At 42.0% G+C, this 19,245-nt stretch overlaps 1 protein-coding gene across 1 annotated transcript in view; it reads right to left on the bottom strand.

Moving 5' to 3' along the window:
- The window catches only part of DOC2B (double C2 domain beta), a 257,590-nt gene that overhangs the window by 149,319 nt on the left and 89,026 nt on the right, over window positions 1–19,245 (bottom strand). Inside the window, exon 3 of the mRNA XM_029611454.1 lies at window positions 6,732–6,806. Within this exon, the coding sequence (XP_029467314.1) occupies window positions 6,732–6,806 (75 nt within the window). The remainder of the gene's footprint in view (window positions 1–6,731; window positions 6,807–19,245) is intronic.

Genomic DNA, 19,245 nt, shown 5'->3' with positions numbered 1-19,245 from the left:
GTGGACTAAGCCAGTCGATTGCTCTTCTTAGAGGAGCACAGCACTTCCTGTCATGCCCTATTGCTCAAGCTCCAGACCTGGCCTTCTAACCAAGCAGCATTGCTGGTCTCTGGCGGTATCCTCCTCCATTCTCCAGTCCTCTCTCAGATGCTCTGGCAAGGAAACTGTCTCCCCTCAAACTACGCATACCTTCTGGAGTCATCAGACAATATCTGCTGCCTCCTGTACAGTCTCAGTGCGGCTACATTCCTGTGCCTCCTGCACAAATACAAGCACAGTTACATATCTTAGGTTTTGCATAAAGTTAGATGAAATGACCGTGCTAAACAAGTCAAGATGATGAATCAAGAATTTCCGCATCCTATCTTCATTAGATGTTTTGCCACAGCTCCTCTAGTGTTGGCAGTGGATTGAAATGTTTGTCAGGTATTTGTTAGACTACATCTCTGAAGATGGATCCTTCATTGCTATCATCCTCAAATGGTCTGTTGCTAGCAATGTGGTGGCAGTCAAATCAGGTGTCATAAGCATCTTACCACCCCTTCGGCAAAGAATAGCAAAACAAGTTTCAAAGAACTTAGCCACAGTCATTGGTCCTTTAACTGAGCTGAGGATTTTGACTCGATGGAATTTCTATGACTTATTTAAATCATCTCTCATGTAAAAGTTATAGAACTAGTGGCATAGACATATCAAGTGCTGAACAAAATTCTCTGCCATGGGAATGCGTCAACCGCTTATTCATAAAATCAGATACTTTGTTTGGTTCATGCAAACATGTATGTGTATATTGTAAATACGTTTGTAGCTGCCCACATAAATTTTAAAACATAGAAACATGATGGCCGAAAAAGAACATATGGTCTTTCCAGTCTGCCTATCTAAAACTACTCAGCTCTACTATCTACTGTGCATATCCCATGATATCTACTCTCCCCATCCACACCAACTACTCAGCTCTACAATGCCTACCACTCCCTCAGAGATCCTCTGTCCTTATCCCATGTTATCTACTCTGTCCATTCACACCAACTACTCAGCTCTACAATACCTACCACTCCCTCAAAGATCCTCTGTACTTATCCGATGCTATCAACTCTACCCATCCACAATTACCCAGCTATAAAATCCCTGCCATTCCCTCAGAGATCATCTGTGCTTGTCCCATGCTATCAACTCTACCCATCTACAACTATTCAGCTCTACAATCCCTGCCACCCTCTCCGAGATCCTCTGTACTTATCCCATGCTTTCTACTCTGCCCAACTACACCAACTATTCAACTTTACAACCCCTACCACTCCCTCAGAGATCCTCTGTACTTATCCCATGCTATCAACCTTGCCCACCCACAATTATCCAGCTCTACAATCCCTGCCACTCCCTCAGAGATCTTCTGTGCTTGTCCCATGATATTTATACTCTGCCCATTCACAATTACCCAGCTCTACAATCCACACCACTCCCACAGAGATCCTCTGTACTTATCCCATGCTGTCTTGAATTCAGATACTGTCCTTGTCACACCACCTTGTAAAGAAATACTTTTTAGATTATCCTTTTTCACCCTCATCCTACGACCCCTCATTCTAGAGCCTATTACATGCACGAATTCCACACATTTTCAAAACTCACTTTCATGTGTAAATTCACTTTGAAAATTAATCCAGCAAATATCCCAGTACAAGTTAAACCTGTTAATTCTTGCAGGGAGTATTTCTGAGGAAACTGAAAAGTAATGTGTAAATTCAAACCCTGTCCTTCCCCCAGAATGCCTCCTCACTATGCAAGTAAAACTGCAAGCATATTGGTCATATGTGCATAATTACACGCCTACAGGTCATATGTACATACTTACATGTCATACAAGTTATATGTGCATAATTACATGCATACAGATCATATGTGCATAATTACATGCATGCAAGTCATCTGTACATAATCATGCAGAGGTCATATATATGCACAATTACACACATGCACACATAACTGTATGCCTATAGGTCGTATGTGCATAATTTTAGGCACATATCTGCAGGTAAAGGACTGTTTTAACACTAAACTCCCTTGGAAAATTACCGTATGCACAGCTACAAACATCCATACCTACGTCTATTTATTTATTTATTGACCATTACTTTTAGCCCTCCAATCCCAGCGTTAGCCACTGTAGGCAGGTTACAGAGTATAAATATTACTCATAAAAACAAACAGCAAACCTAACTCAAAATACATAAAATAAACAAACAAATGTAATCAAAGCCTTGAGTAAACACCTAAGGCTTTAGACCCTTGTGAAATTTTCAGTTTTAAATAGCAGACTGTTCCATAATTGAGGACCTACTGCTGAAAAAGCCCACTCCCTCGGAGAAATAAGTTTTAATTCTTTAATAGTTAGTATTAATTAAATTTTAGTTAATAGCTCCTGATTCTGCAGGAAGCATAAGGGAACAGCAGATCTTGTAATGCTTTTAAAACTAATAAAAGCACTTTAAACTTTATTCTGAATTGTACAGGGGAGCCAGTGCAAGTGCTTTAATGCTGGAATTGTATAATCCAAACATGGGGCTGGCAATAATAAACCCAGCAGCGGCATTTTGAATCAATTGAATAATTCATAACTGAGTTTTGGGTAAACCAATGTAGAAAGTATTACAGTAATCCAAGGATGTTATAAAAGCTTGCACAACTGTTTGAAAATCTTGCATAGATAAAATGTATTTCAAGCATCTCACTAGATGTAATTTCTAAAAAGAAATTTTCAATGAAACACTAATCTGGGATTTTCAAGACAAATGAGAATTGAATAAAAAGCCAAGGTTGGGCATGCACCGTGAAATATTTAACGAAACCCCATTAACAGAAATAGTGGGTAAATCCGTTGCAACGGTAACATAACCGGAAAACATTGCCTCGGACCTCTGAGCATTCACAGAGGCAGTTTTGGGAGGGAGGGAACGTTGTAAATGGCCAGATTTGCCCATGATCTGGCTTTGCATGTGTTCTCTGAGATGCCCATAACTTGCAGCATGCTGGGGCCAGCACTGGCCACTTCCAGGGAATGGCAACGTGGCACACGGCCAGGATAGTGATGCTTCTTAGCTGATAAAAGTGGACAAATATGGAGGCAGTCATGAAGGGAGATGAACCATGTTGATGTTGACCACAGGAAACTGCTGCTGTATTAAGTCACAGCGACAGGTAATGCCCAGGAACAAGGCTAACCCTAGGAGGATGTAGAGCCCAGGGTGAATCGGCCAGTGCCTGGCCCCCTTAACATTTTTATATGCAACAACCATGCCTTTTGTTCCTCTCTGTCCTCGTGCCTTTCTCTCGCCCCCTACCATCCCCCATCCCTTAGTCTCAACTCTCCCAAGTACCCATTCAACCCTTCAGATCTCATGCTCTCTCTCCCCACAATCTCATTCCTAGTTCTACTTTATCCCCATCCCATTCCCTGATCTGCCAGCTAGAAGGCTCCTGGCTCCAGTCTCTCGCCACGGTTTCAGCAACTGGTGAGAGGGACGGTGATCCTGAGCTGCTGACCTATTCCTGCTGTCATGGGCCCCCTCTCCCTCCCGTGTGGGACAGATCACTGACCTGTGCAGGAAGGGGAACAGGCGCAGGCTAGAAGCTCAGGGCGGATGTCCCTTCCTCCAGCTGACCGGGCCATGGAGGGGTCCAGCACGGCCTCTCACCTGCAAGGTTCCAGTGGGACAAGGGAAGCGGCAGGAAGCAAATTTGTCAGCCCTAACCTGAGCTGCCTCAGAGGAGCAATAGGAGGAGGGGGCGGGCCTAATGATGCTCTACTGGGGGTGGGGCTACTATGATGGCACAGGGTCCTCCACAGCGTCCTGGCTCCCATTTTACCCCCGCGCCCCCGGGGATGGCCCTACCCAAGAGAGGGTTCTGTAAAGTATCTGGAGCAGGGGCTACAGGAGGAATCTCTTGACTCCAGAGGGCCTTTCTCTCTGTCATTAAAAACCCATTAGAATGGACGATGCTTCCAGGCAATGTTTAGGGAGGAGGAGATTTTCCAACTACAGCAAATACATGCTGCTGAAGTAAGAGGAAAACAAAAGTAGCAGAACAGAGAGAGGCTTCAAAGAGGTACAAAAACATTAAAAAAAAATATATATATATCAAACAGGCAGCTTCTGGCACACTTTGAAAGAGAAACTAAAATGTAAATTCTAGAACAAAACTCACAGATAATCAGACCTAAATGGCACCTGCAAGTTTTAATGAGAGCAACTCTCCGAATGGAAATTGTTAGAAATTCTGAGTCTGTGGCTTTGAAGCGTTCAGTGCCCAATACTTGATGCAACACAAAATATGAAAGTCTGAAATTTCCATCTGCTGCTCATTCCAGTCACAAAAAAAAACCCCATCAGTTTTAATGAAAAGGCGATAAAAGCTCCAGATTACAAACCGCGCTGATTTCCTAGGCTTTAATGAAACTTGAAATGCAGACAAGCAAAGCCGTCCCCACTACAGGAACGCTATCTCCCCACGACTTAGGATTTCATTCAAATTAACTCGGCCTTATTATCTAAACAATCCACTGCACAAAGTCTTTAGTTCAGAACAGTAAGAGAGTCAGATTCCTGCTATGTCTATGCATTATTTAAGTGAAACCGTTTTATCAGCTCAATTGTCTTCTTGATATGTGTGCAAAGATTTCAGTCTATCAGGAGTCAGTGTCTGCTTGAAAGGCCGAGTGCAGAAACTGGATTAGACAGACTTTTGCCGCTGTAAATCGTGCTTTTATCAACAAGATACTGCCCTGGATGCTTGAGGGAAGGAGCTGTTCTTTCAGCACCACAGCACACAGGACGTTTCGGGAATTTTATTACCATACGATTTACTTTATTGCCCACGGTAAGGTACTCAATTAACTATCAAAACACAGCCCCCCTTCCCCCCCCCCTTTCCTGCAGCAGATTTTTCACAATTCGGTGGGAAGAGTTATCAAGTTCTGTGGCAAATGTTTCAAAATTCTGCAGCCAAGCAGGCCGATGCAATATCAGCACGCGTTAAACAGACGCTCATTATTGAGCGCCCCGCTCCCTTAACTCGCGCCGATCCACCTCTCCCGGGCGCCCAATTTAATATTTAAATCAGGTGCCATGGTAAAAAAGGAGCGCTAGGGGAAACTGTGCATCCCTGGCACCACCTCGGAAATTCCCCTAGCGCTTCTTCGGCAGCGAGCGCCCAGGAGAGATGACAATCAGGTTAGGAAACTGGCCGCTCAATTTTATAAGTTCCCTTTTCCTAACCTGTGCACAACCTTCCTTTTCCTAACCTGACTGCCGGCACAATATATATATTTTTTAAACTCTCTTATTTCGGTTTCTCCAACTTAATATCGCAACAATATTAAGTCAGAGGAACCAAAAAACGGAACAGAATAGCAGTATTTTTTGCTTTCCTGTAATTTTTTTCGGCTCCTCAAGAATTAACACCCGTTCCTGGCTGGTGTTAATTTTTGCAGGTTAAAATGTGCATGTCAGGTGCACTTTTCTTTTTTTTAATCGGGGAGGGGGGGGGGGAAGGTAATAGCCTCATCAACATGAATTTACATGTGATGAGTGCTATTACCTACACGCTCGATTGGACGCGCGTTTTAGATGCACTAACTCCCGATTTGCATCGGGGTTATGGACATGCGTCCAATCAAGTGTTGAGCCATGTGCTGTGGCCAGAGCATGGTATTGCATTGGCCTTTCTATGTGACAAATTTGTATCTTTTTTGCATAAAGATTGACAACTCTATGCAAAAAAGTCAACTTTTTTTTTTTTTTATTAAAAACTATATTTGTTTTTTCATTGTATACAAATAAAAAATGCACCAAGCATAATGATCAACAATTTATCAAGTTAAGACAGATGTTACAAACTTTTAGCTGTGAAATGTCACTTTTGTTTTGAATAGAAATAATGCAACCATCCTTTCTATGCTTTCCTGAGAAAGTCCTTGACATCTTTCAGCATATATGAGCTTATATATACTAAAATGCCCTCAACATCAGAGTTTGTCACTCTGTTAATTACACTGAAAAATGTGTACACATATATTGTGCACATACTGATAGATATTAAAAGGGGTTGAATTAACACTAGTTTAAAGCTTATCAGCAGTAGTGCCAGTCATCAAGGTTTCTATGAATTGAAATTAGCATCCTCTCTGCCAGCTGTGTGATACCAGCAATTACAGACTTTCATAAACATATTCAGATCTTGGTAGCTGCTCTAGCCTGAAACTCACTCTCCCTACCCATTGACTGCAGGCTGTTTACAAGAAGAAGGATTGAAGCAAAAGCAGAGGGAACTGAGACTGAAGGCAGGCAACCTGTACCCTTTCTTCTAAAAACTGAATTTAGAAGTGGAGAACCTCAGGAATGTTGATTATGTGGCAAGTTGTCAATTATGCAGCAACAAGCTAATTCTGCGGGTTCTCCTGCAGCTGCACAATCGCTGGAGCTTGGGTGCACTGCTATCAAAACCTCTGTCTGGATGCTGCCACATCTAGGATGTCTTTAGACGTGTTTCATTTTCAGTCTCAGAGTTGTAAACAAAGTGATTATAGAAACCATGATGTGCAACAATTCTGTTTAGCCACATTAGTAAAATTCTAAAAAATTCAGAGAATTATATATATGCAAATGGATACGTAGAGCTGAGAAGATGAAGAAGAGAGATACTATAGTAAGCATTAAATGACAACTCACCTTACTGGCTCCTGGGAGTAAGTGCAATTTGACATATGGATCAGCAAGGCCATTATGGTCCATTGGTTTCAGGCCCTTAAATAAGAATGAGAGAAAAGAAGAGATGTTACAAATTCAGCACTGAGAACCTTTCCTTGTGACCGATTCAACACTGCAAAGTCACAGAAGGAAGGCACTTGTTTATCCTCTGCTTACATGTGCTGCACTTTTGGAGCTGAAAATCTTGGTCTTAAATTGTGCCTCCAGGAATCCCAACATTCCAGCACCCTCTGCAACTAGATGCACTTCATTTCGGCTGTATAATTTTAATTAAAACTGACAGCCCCATTAGCCTTAGCAAATACTTAGATATAAAACCATAACCGTGATAGGGGTACTATGCTAGCTGCTAAGTCTAGATTCAATTAACATTTAATCCAAAAGGTAATTAACTGCAGAAGGGCACAAGCAGTTTTGGAAATTAACGTATATCTGGAGATGATAACTACTTATGTACAAACACATTTTGATGGTTTGATATTTCTGAAAGAACACGATGTGTTGAAAGACAGTCGGTGTCTTAATTAATCTGTCACATGTACATTATGTCTCACCAACTTAGACTAGATCTATGTAGTTGTACATTAGCTTTTTCTTGCTGAGTAAAGATCATTAATTAGTGCCACTAATGAACTGAAAACTCTCAACAGGAACAGCCACTGCCCTACAGTGATACAGAGAAATATAAAAAGATATTATATCTGTTATTCCAGTCATTCAGAGTGGACGCATTGATTTCTGGTCATAACTTTGATTATGGAGATTTCCTACACTGTAGAGAGAAGCAGACAAATTAAAAATGGAGCCCTAAGGTCATCTTTTATTGCTGTAAGATGACTATTTACCAACCTTTCAGGTTCGGAGGCATAAGGCCCATTCTAATGGCCACATACTCCTTGTTTCAAACATGAGGCCCGATGAACAATTCTAGACACCGATGAACCAACTCTTGACACAGTAACATAGTAAATGATGACAGATAAAGGCCAATTAACCCATCCAGTCTCCTCTGTTCTCTTCCTCTCTGATTCCTGAAACTAAATGAGCACAAGCTTGACAAGTCCAGACAGGTCAGAGACCTGTTTTGGTTGAATGTCTCCAAGCTCTTTCTAACTGGATGTATAATATAAAAACACCCAGACTTTGCCCTGCAAGGCTCAACATATAAAAAAGAAAAACAAAATCTGGCTTCATATCAGATGCTTTAAGTCTAAATTTTTGGACTCAGATTAATAATGTGGTTAAGGTTTCCTTTTTCCACTTACGGAGGACACAAAATCTGCATTTATTCCAGAGTATGGAGGATATGATTACACTCGTCCATGCTTTGACAATAATGAGATTGGATTATTGTAACTCTCAAATATTGGTCAGTTAGCAGGACAGTTACCCAGGCTTCAGTTAAATCAAAATACAGCAGCCCACCTTTAACTGTGCCTTAAACATCATCATCACAAATTCCTGCTTTAAAATTATTTCACTGGCTCCCGGTTACATCTGGTATTAAGTTTAAAATGTTATTACATACAATTTAGCTCAAGATTATCCTACATTTTTTTTTTTTTTTAAATCAGGGAGGATAACTTTCAAACAGCTGCATGTGCACACTCATACGCGAGGATATGGACACGCAAAAATCTACTCCTGTAAATAATAACCTGCCGGTGTTTATATACACAGGTTATAAAATGCACGCAAATGCATCCTGCAATATATGCATGCATGTAAAGAAAATACGCAAATACATACTTCACTTACCCAGATAAGTCCAGATTTATCTGGTTATGTAGCGCCAGTGCTTCTATTTAGCCAGAAGGTTCTTAAAAGGCTTATATCAGACTAAGGCCTAGATTTATCAAAATGCGGTATCGCATGCGATAGCAAAAGGGGTGTGGTTTATGAAAATATTCAGTTTATTGCAATTTGCGCTAATTACCTATGTGAAGAGCTAAGTTAGTGCAAATTGCAATAACATCATCAGACTTTGCGATAGGGTGCCAGACCTGTTGTATTTCCTGCATACAACCACTGGTGGGGGGGGGGGGGGGGGAGAGAGAGATTGATGTTACCCAGATAGAGAGTCCATCAAGCTAGGTTGAGAGAACATTGTACAAATCTCATTTTTGGGTGAGTTTCCTCACTCCGAAGGTCATCAAATCTTCACAAGAGACCACTGTTCTGTTTGTACATCTCACTTTGAATGTCAAAGTGGCCCCTAACCCCCTACACTAATACCTAAACCTCACCTCGAGTTACTAGGTGGGCCTACCATAGGGATACAAATACCTATCTAGGGAGATGACATTATGGCCAGTCAGTCTCTCTCTCTCTCTCCCTCCCTCCCTCCCAAGGGCTAGGCTGATGCTCTGGGAGCCTCAATTCATCTAAACTAGGCCTTGCAGGAGACTTCACAAAAGGCAATAAATCCTTACCACACAGCAGCTACTCCTATTTTTACCACACAACAGCTACTCCTATTTTCCAAATTTGCATCACACCATACAATATGGTGCTATCGCATGCATTAAACACATTTTCACATGTGGTAAGGGCCTATCGCATGCGTTAATGGGGCTTTTCACATGCGATAAGCCCTTAATGCATGCGAAAATGCCTTAGGGGTCATTTATCAAAATGCGCTAAGTCAGATAGCCAGATAAGTAGTGGGATTTTTTTGGTTTGTTTCCTTTTTACTTATCTGGCTATCTGACTTAGCTGGATAAGTAGCATTTTAAGACTTATCTGGAAATGTAGCGACTTTGCTGTTTCTTAGCTGAATACATCAGAACTTGTCTAGATAAGTGCTGCTTTCAAGATTTAGCTGGATAGACTGAAATTGAAATTTATCCAGCTAAGTAGCGCACAACTGCTATTCCAGTGTATTTTTATGTTTAACTTTATAAATATATGTGTGCCGATTTTACCTATGCAATTTACACGCATTTATCCCCCACCCCTCCGTAACTCGTGTTTTAAATATAAGTCAGGAGATTTTCCAATATGTGCGCGGTAATGAAATTACCAGTCTTAGCAATTAGTCTACCAGTTCGCCCAGTCCATGTGTGGAGACCCTCCTTGCTTTTCAGCCTCAACTTCCCCCATTTCCCCCAGATCCTGCACCTCATCAGTGTTTCATTTTTAAGATGTTTGTGATCACTTACTCCAGATATAGAGCAGGAGTAAATGGGCCGGATTTTCAAAGGGTTACGTGTGCCGGGCCTATTTTCAAAAGGCTCGGCAACGCGTGTAAAGCCCCAGGACGCGTGTAAGTCCTGGGGCTTTACTAAAGGGGCGGGAAGGGGTGGGGCATGGGTGGGGCGGTCCAGGGCAGGGGCGGGGTCAGAGGCTCCTGGCACAGCGGCCATTTGCTGCTGTGCCAGAGATCGTGCGCCAGCAGTCGGCCGGTGTGCGCAACTTACTTCAGCCCCAGGGCTGAAGCAAGTTTTGCAACAAAAAAAAAGAACTCAAAAAAGGCAGGGGGGAAAGGCCGGGGAAGGTAGGGGAGGGGAAGGGAAGGTGGGGTGGGGGGGGTAGGGAACGGGGGAAGGCAGCGCGGCTCGGAGTGGGCTCGATGCGCACGGGGTACACAATTGTGCACCCCCCTTGCACGCGCCGAAGCCCGATTTTATAACATGCGCGCGCACCCTTTTAAAATCTACCCTAACATGCGAAAGGAGGCTGCCAAATCTACACGCGTAAACTGCTATTAAAATAGCCACTTGTTCACGCGAATGGCCCCGGCCGGCCTCTTTTCTGCACATGTACCCTTACTTCCATGTGTATTCGGTTTATATGAGTATGTGCTAAACGCGCATTTGCTGATTTTTCCACACGCAAATTTAATCACATACCCTTACGCGTGTATTCTGAAGTTTATACGCATTATCTATTTAAGAACATAAGAACATGCCATACTGGGTCAGACCACGGATCCATCAAGCCCAGCATCCTGTTTCCAACAGTGGCCAATCCAAGCTACAAGAACCTGGCAAGTACCCAAACATTAACAGCTAAATGTTAAATCCCCTGCACGTGGGGAAACCGGGGGGGGGTTATGTCCGTGGCTGGGCCCCTTTGAAAATGCGAGCGGCGAATAACTCCCATTACGCGCAGAAGTGCCGGGCCCAAGAAAAGGGGAGGGGCGGGGCTGGAGGCAGCCGGTACAGCGGTGCTGGGGAAGGAATCCTGGCGCACGCAAGTTGCCACTGCTCCACTGCAGCAGTAAGCAACGAAATAAGAAGAAAAAAAAAGGTAGGAGATAGGGTTCACGGGGTGGAGAGGAGAGGAGAGGGGAAGGGAGGTTAGAGTAGGGGGTATGGAAGTGCCCTCCCAGTCCACTCCTTAATTACAGAGGACTGGGAGGGAACTGTGGAAGTCTGGGATGCGTCGCCGCACGAAACTAGCAAAAATCTACACCCCCCCCCCCTTGCGCACGGCCACCAATTTTATAACATGCGTGTGCACAAGGACGCGCGCGCACCTATTAAAATCTACCCCTAAATGACTAGATCCCAAGCTACTAATCCTTATTGATTAATAGCAGTTCATGGACTTCTGCTCTAGGAACTTCCACGCGTGTGCAATTGCTTTACTCGTGCACATTTACTCACGTATCAGTCAGATATCCCTGTAAATGTCTGCTTTTTCTGCATAATACACAGTACCTTTTTTTTTTTTAACCATCTCAATTGAGATTTTTTTTGGATAACCATAGGACTGAGAGTAGCTCAGCTCAACCAGCTCAGGAAGTTTAGTGTAAGAACTGGGTATTTCCTTTTTTGCTTTTTTCCGTGTATTTGGTACTATGTTCTAGTTAAACTGGAATCTTATATACCTACCTTAATTAATGGTTAGAAGGAGAATAAGGTATAGACGGGTTACTGTCTTAATAGTATACTTTCCTTAGTTATAATTATGTGTAGTAAAGGATGTAATGACATGGAATATCTGGAATACCTTTTTTCTTTTCTTATGATTATTGTAAAATGCATAAATAAATAATAATTTAAAAAAGAATGTACTCACATATCCTTACGTACATGTGTATTCTGAGGGTTACAGGCGTATGTGCTGATTTTCCTTCGTGCAGCTCTTTGAAAGTTCATCTTTTATGGTCCAGTAAGAGATTTAGGTTCTGTCCACTAAAACTTCTTTTAGCATTTCCTAGTAAAATTAAATCAGTGGACTCTATGAATAAAGCTTTCTCAATCTGAGACCTCGGGGAGCTCAGTATTGCACTCAGATCAGAAAGTTATGTAAAGCTTGGCTTCTTGCCCAGGCTTTTTCCTGCAGCTCTTTTGTTTTTATTGTTTTATGCTCATGAATTTTGTTATTGATTGCTTTTATGTTTATTATTCTACATTGCCTTTAGTCTTCAGAGTAGGGCAGATTATAAATAGAATCAATAAATAAAATTACCCCAAATCAAATGGATATAGGTACCAATAGGAAATGTAGATTAAGCACATTTGCCATAATACAATTGCAGTTCAACTGATCTTCCCAAGCCAGCAAGTAACCATAATAACACATGGCCACCTCAGTCAATGAATGTGTCTTTCGCCTAAATTGTGTCTTATGCCTAAACTGTATGAAATATGAACTCATCTAGTGAATGTAATTGGTTCCAATAATATTTATGTCATGATGTAAACCATGGTGATCTTCACTTGGAATGACAGTCTATAAAATGGCTAAATAAATAAATAAATAAATAAATAAATAAATAATGTTCTTTATTTTGGCAGTTGTGTGGGTTTTCTATATCAAATTCCTTGCAGGCGCTGCTCTCTTCAGCTGCGACAACCATAAGCATCTTCTCAAACCTAGGCTTTCTCCTGGGAATTCCTCTAATATCCTTTATCGCGCTGCTATTATTACCCTCACATAATGCTCTGGACAAAAAAGCAGCACACACAAAACGGAACAGAACGCCCACCTGGTTCCTAATTACAGGAAAAGTCTGCTTCTTAGCTACATAATAAATTCTTTTCTTCAGTATTTGATGTGTTCCTACTGCGTCTTCAACCTGTCTCCACGATGAATAGCAGGGCCTGTTAAAGGAACTGCCAGACTCATTCTCTTGGCGATTCCAAGGCCAAGGCTGCAAAAGAAGGAGCTTCCCCGTCCCCCCGTCCATCCTAAACGCTGCTGGTGTATTTCAGCACTAACAGGAGACAGGCTTCCTAGCAGAGAGCTGCTCCTTGCATACTCAGCCCACCTCTCTCTCCATGCTTGTGAAAGCGAGGGTTTGTTTGCAAGTTAGTAAAACCACAGAAATTCCAGAATAAGAACATAAGAAATTGCCATGCTGGGTCAGACCAAGGGTCCATCAAGCTGAAGAAGTATTTAAACCTAGACCACTACTCCTGAAGAGAAGAAATCATCATTTTGTTGGAAAGTCATATTTTCCAAGAGTAATTCTAAACACTTTTATAAAATGTGCTTTGACTGATTTTTGCTTTTTTATTTTTCTTTTAAATCAGTAGACAACTTTTGGCACCAGTTTCATACTTTCTTTTCAAGAGAATATGATTTTTCCAATGCCAAAGTCAGGGTCATGGTAACAATAACAATCCATTACCTTTAAAGTCAACCATCACAGATTGACATCTTCTAGGCTTTGAGTCAGGGAAGGAGGACACGATATACTTAGCCAGGAACCTTCCAAAGTAGCCCAAAAGCCAGCCCTGGCTCTAGGTGTAGGACCTGTGCAGTCGCACAGGGCACCAAGCACTAGGGGGCACCAGTGTCCCCTTTCAGTGTGGTTGCTGGGCTAAAGGAGAGCCAATAGGGCCTATGGGGAAAAGAAGACTTGCAGCTGCCCCTTCCCCTACAGTCCATGGATCAAAGTGTTGCTACTGCCATCCCTGCTATCAGGATAACAGTGCTGGGGATCTCGGGGCTTCTAAATGCCAGCATCTTTCTCGCTCCTGTGCAGTACTCTATATGAATCATGCGGGCTGGGCTCCCAGTGCCAGAACAAGGTAGGAATGGAAGGTAAGAACAAGAAGGGGAAGATAGAAGAAGAGAGGGGAAACAGAGATGGAAAGAGGAGATGGGGGTCGTACCCAATTGTAAATGAGAGCACATCATATGCAGATCAGGCTTAACCAGGCTAATGGTAAAATGCACATTGTATGCTGCTCTCCACCCACTGTTTATTCTGAAATGAATGAATGAATGAATTTATTAATTGCCTCACGCTAAAAAGGCCGAAGCGATGTACAAGGTAAAACATACAAAAAATAATAATGTATATAAATAATAAAATAACAAATAAAAAAATAATTCAAACAAATACAGTAAATAAATGTCAAAACAGTTAAATTATTAGAGTGATCTGTATCAAATGTGCCTGTGAAACAGTAATCAATAAAAATCATCTAAATAGCCTGTTGCAGAAAAAAAATTCTTGGGCATTGTCTTCAACATTTTTCCACAAGAATTCAGTCTCACTTCAATTGGTAAAGAGTTCCATATCGCTGAGGCCGCTACCGAGAAGGTTTATTCTCTGGGAGAAGAAAGACGAGCGAGTCTAACCGAGGGGATGTCTAACAAGCCCCGCTGAGACGAACGAAGCACTCTGGAAGGTTTATACACTTTTAATAGAACATTAGCCCATGATGAAGTGTTTGGGTTCAGCAGTTTAGCAGTTAGCATACTAACTTTATAAGCAATGCACTGTTTAATGGGCAAGCAATGTAAATCTATTAAAACTGGAGAGATATGTTGATTCTGTTTAGTAGTAGTAAGCAGGCGGGTTGCAGAATAGAGAAGCAGCTGCAAAGGTGGTAATGTAGAGGCAGCTACTCTTAAATATAGGCTATTACAATAGTCAATCATGGGAAAAATAATAGCTTGAATAACCATTTGGAAATCAGCAGGAATTAATCGTTTTTTAGACCAGCAATAACTTGAGCTAATAGAAACCTGATCAAATAACGGCTTTAATCTGAGGTTTAAAGGAAAGGTGAGAATCAAGTAAAACACCTAGACTTTTGATACAATCAGACAGATCGAAAACACAATTTCCCAAAGAGATAGAAGGATAATTCTTCAAAGAATATAATTGTTTTAAAACCAGGAATTCAGTTTTTAGACATATTCAAAGATAACTCATTATAATGTAACCAAGATTGAATCGATGAAAAACAAAGTTGTAAATGATCTAAAGTTTCTTTCCAAGTCAGACATATTCAGGTAAAAAATTGTATTTCATCAGCATAGATCTTGTATCCATCACATGTCGTGGCAAGCAATATTGCAATAGGGGGCTAAATAAATATTTAAACAAAACAGCTGATAAGGCGGATTCTTGCGGAACACCAGTGTTAAGATTAACCGATTGAGAAGATTCATTCATATAAATCACATATTGCATTCTATTCTTGATAAAAGCCATAAACCAATCCAACATCTTGTCAGATATTCCAAAGGCGAAAAAGAAGTATATCATGAGCTACTGTATCAAACGCTGCTGAAATATCGAGCAAAACCAGAAGAAACTCGCTACCATTATCAAGTCCCCTTCTAAAAGAATCAACTAGTGAGAGCAATACAAGTTCTGTGCGCATGGATTTCAAAAGTCCAAATTGATGGGGATCGAGAATTTCGTGATTTTCAAGATGACTATTTAGCTGAGTCAATGCAGCTTGCTCAATAACTTTTGACATGAAAGGTAAGGATGAGATGGGTCTGTAATTACTTAAATCAGAGCCATCTCTTGCAGTCGCCGGCCGTAAAGGTCCGCAGTCAGCGTCCCTCACCTACGGGAGCAGGACGCTGATTGCTCAAGCCACACTGGTTCCTGGTTGTCCCTGCACTACTCAGCCCCACTCCTCGGCATCTACTGCCTCGCACACCACCGACACCAAATCTGCCACTGGCCTCTCTAGGCAAGTGTGCATGTGCGGCTCCTTCTGCAATTTAAAGGGCCAGCAACGGGATCTCATCTCGTCTTGTCTGCCACCTGCCCCGACCATCTGCCTGTTCATTGGTTCTTCCTGCTCGCTGCCTGCCCTGACCTTTGGCCTCCTTCTGGATACCGCTGCTTGCCGCCTGCCCTGACCTCTGGTATGCCTGACTACGTCTGCCGTCGTCGTAGGATTCACGGTCATCTGGAGACCCGCACCTAAGTCAAGCCGGCCCCGATACCCAAGGGCTCAACCTGCGGGGAACAAGGGCTGATAATGGTGAAGGTCCTGTTGGGTCTCCACACCGAGTGTACCTGCCTCAGACGACGAGGACCTACAGGAGTTCACCTCCTGTAGGTAGCGCCAACCTTGTCTCGGCCAGGGGTCCACAGATTTTTTAAGGATCTTTAAGCAATCCGGAAGGGATCCTTCCTCAAATGATTTGTTTACAATTAGAGTAAGAACAGATCTTTATTGGCTTTAAAAAGCACAACATAGCAGTTGCTTGAAGAACAAAATACTGTATTCATAGTGGAAATTATGTTTACAATTTCAACTTGAGGAACCCGAACAAATGAGGACCATGTAGAAGCGGTTGGCAAGTCTGAAGTAAAGTGCCATGGGGGTACATTTGAAAATTTAGAGCTAATATTTTCAACTTTAAGTTTGAAAAATCTCATAGAAGAATCAGCAGAAAGTGAATTAGGAGAAAAGGAATCTTGAGAAGGCTGAGATGTCAATTGTTTAGCAAATCGGAAAAGGGCCTTAGAGTCAAAGCCAATTTTCTTGGTTTTTTCAGCATAAAAAAGTTTGGCTTGGAATTGGGCGAGCAAAAATCTAAAATTGCTTGCCATTTTGTGGTGGGAGATCTACACCACATTCACATTTTCTGAGGGAACAGTGAAACTTAATCAGGTCAGATGAAAGCCAAGGCTTAAAAACAATGATGTTTGGGATTGAATTGCTTAATAGGTGCTATTTTATCAAGAATATTAGTCACAGCATCATTACAAAAGTCAATTAAATCATCTAACGTTATCAGGTAGAGGGATAATCAGAGCTACTAAAAATAAATCTACAAATTTCTCCTGATCGATCTTGCCTCTTCGTAGAAAAGGCAAGACCGTTGGTGAAGCAGATTTATCAGGTTGGAAAACTAAGGATGAGAATTTAATTAAAAGCGGTCAGACCAACGTACATTTTAAATCACTACAGATTGACAACTAAAATTGTGAGAAGTGTTAATAAAAACAAGATCTAAAACATTTTTAAGGATTCTAAAATTTAAATTAAAAAAATTAACATTTTGAATTGGTGTGGGGCCAAATTAAAATCACCTAAAATAATCTATTTCTTGAGATCAGCTTTTACAGACATTGAAAGTTCTAAGAAATAAATAAGTTCGCAGATAAAATTTTAGGTGGGCAATAAGACAAGCAAATAGAGAAGCGAGAGGAACAAATTAAAAGACACTCACAAAGCAGGGAGTAGCTGGCTTGTTACGGCGGTTACTACCCTAAACCAAAAGGGCCTGATACTTCACTTTCAATGCATAACCAGCATGGCTCTCCGCTTCAACGGCAGGAGAGAAGAAAAACAACCAATAGGGGCTGTATGACATAGTCTGGGTAAAGGGAATAAACATGGGTGTAGCTTGCTTATTGCAGCAGTTACTACCCCTACTACCCCTAACTAATCAAGCTAGGTATTTCACTTGGATGCAGCTCCATCACTGCTCTCTACATTAATGGTGGGGGTGGAAGGGAAATAGAACCAAGAGTTAAGAGAAAATGATAAGTATGAGAGAAAAAAAATGTGTGAAGCTTGCTGGGCAGACTGGATGGGCCGTTTGGTCTTCTTCTGCCATCATTTCTATGTTTCTATGTTTCTATATTCACAAGGGGACTCCCCGCCAAGATCCTCAAACTTTAGTTTCCAAAAATCTTTAAAAATAACGAGCAAACCTTCCCCCCTCTACCTTTTTTTCTTGGCAACGAAAAACACGAATAATTTGGTGGGCATATAAGATTCAGAGTTACAGAATCAGAGTTTAATAACCACGATTCTGTAATACAGAAAAAGTCAGGTTTCTCCTCTAAAATTAAATTGAATATAACTTGAAATTTGCTTTTAATTTTGCCTGTGCATTCACTAACAAACGCTATGTCAGAAAAAGATGGAACTGGAGAAATATCAGAAGAAGTAATATGAACTAAATAAGATGGCCGCCGTCCAAAATCGTACAATTAGTCTTCAATAATCCTCCATAGTGGCCATGATTGATAACAATTGGAATAGGAAATGAAGAGTCAGAGGATCCATTAGGTTCAACAATATCACTTGAGTTTAAATTATAACCAGTAGAATGTCAAAATACATCCACAGATGGCCCAAAGGCACGCACAAGGAGCTCCTTTGTTGTGCTCCTTCGTGCGTGCGATGGAGCGCACGTACCAACGGTGCGTGGCGCCTCTGGCTTTGCCGGTCGGCATTTCAATCCCCCGCACTAATGACATCGATGGGGGGGGGGTTTCCCATCCGATAATAGCTGAGCCGAACTCAAAGCAGACGCCAGAAACCTCTTTGGGGGGGGGGGGGGGGGGGGGGAAGCAGGATGACAAAGTCCCAGGTTGTCCGGAGAGGCAGGAGACAGATTTCGGATGAAATCAAAACGTTAATATCCGCCTTAGACCTGGCATTAAGTGGTGAATTTTGAAAGCCTGGTGCGCACATCCATTAGGGGATGCTCGTACAAGTCGGGCTTATGCACGCTGACCAAATTTTCAAAGCCCCGAGATGCACATTCATCTCCTGCTGTGCACATATCTCACTCAGATCCAAAAAGGGGCGTGGTCTGCATGTGGTCTGTGTGGGGCATGGACTTTTCGGGATGTGGCCAACAGCTAAGCACGTAAATACTTAAACACCTAGGCATGCACCTAGGTCCAGTGCTGCATAACTTTACTTCTGCCACGGAGGAGGAATAAGTTAAAAACAAAATGCAGCCATCTCTGAAAGATTTAAAGGGTCTGCGGTATATGGGAAGTACAAGCCATTAAACCAGGAGGGTTTTGAGAACCTAACTCTAGACGGGGCACTGGTGAAACTGGTAATGATGTGGACATGCACCGGCTGTAAAATATCCTGACTTACGTGGCAGAAATATGATTTACGTGGCTAGTCACACACACACACACTTAAAATTGCATGCACATGTGCGTGCAAGTTATAAAATGGCTGCCTCCCTGGGTGTAGGCGCATCTGTTTGAAAGTTATCATCTAACTTTCTAGTAGTCACACTGCCACAAAATTCTCCAGTGCTGTCCTGAAGCAAATGGGACAGATAGCAAGAGAGATTTCATCCCCCCAGGCTCCCCTATAAAGACTGCTCTGAACCCACATCTGCACGGCAGATCTTGAGCCATTCAAAGACTTGACCTTCATGCAAAACAACCCAAGAGGGATAGCCATATTAGCCTGGGGCTGAAAAACTGACAAAATAACTGTTGACCCTTTATAGACCAGGGGTAGCCAACCCAATTCTCAAGAGCCACAAGCAG

The sequence above is a fragment of the Rhinatrema bivittatum genome, chromosome 8 (assembly GCF_901001135.1).
Source record: "Rhinatrema bivittatum chromosome 8, aRhiBiv1.1, whole genome shotgun sequence".
NCBI lineage: Eukaryota > Metazoa > Chordata > Amphibia > Gymnophiona > Rhinatrematidae > Rhinatrema > Rhinatrema bivittatum.
The sequence above is the reverse complement of the archived record's forward strand: the minus strand, read 5'-3'. Positions and strand labels throughout refer to the sequence as shown.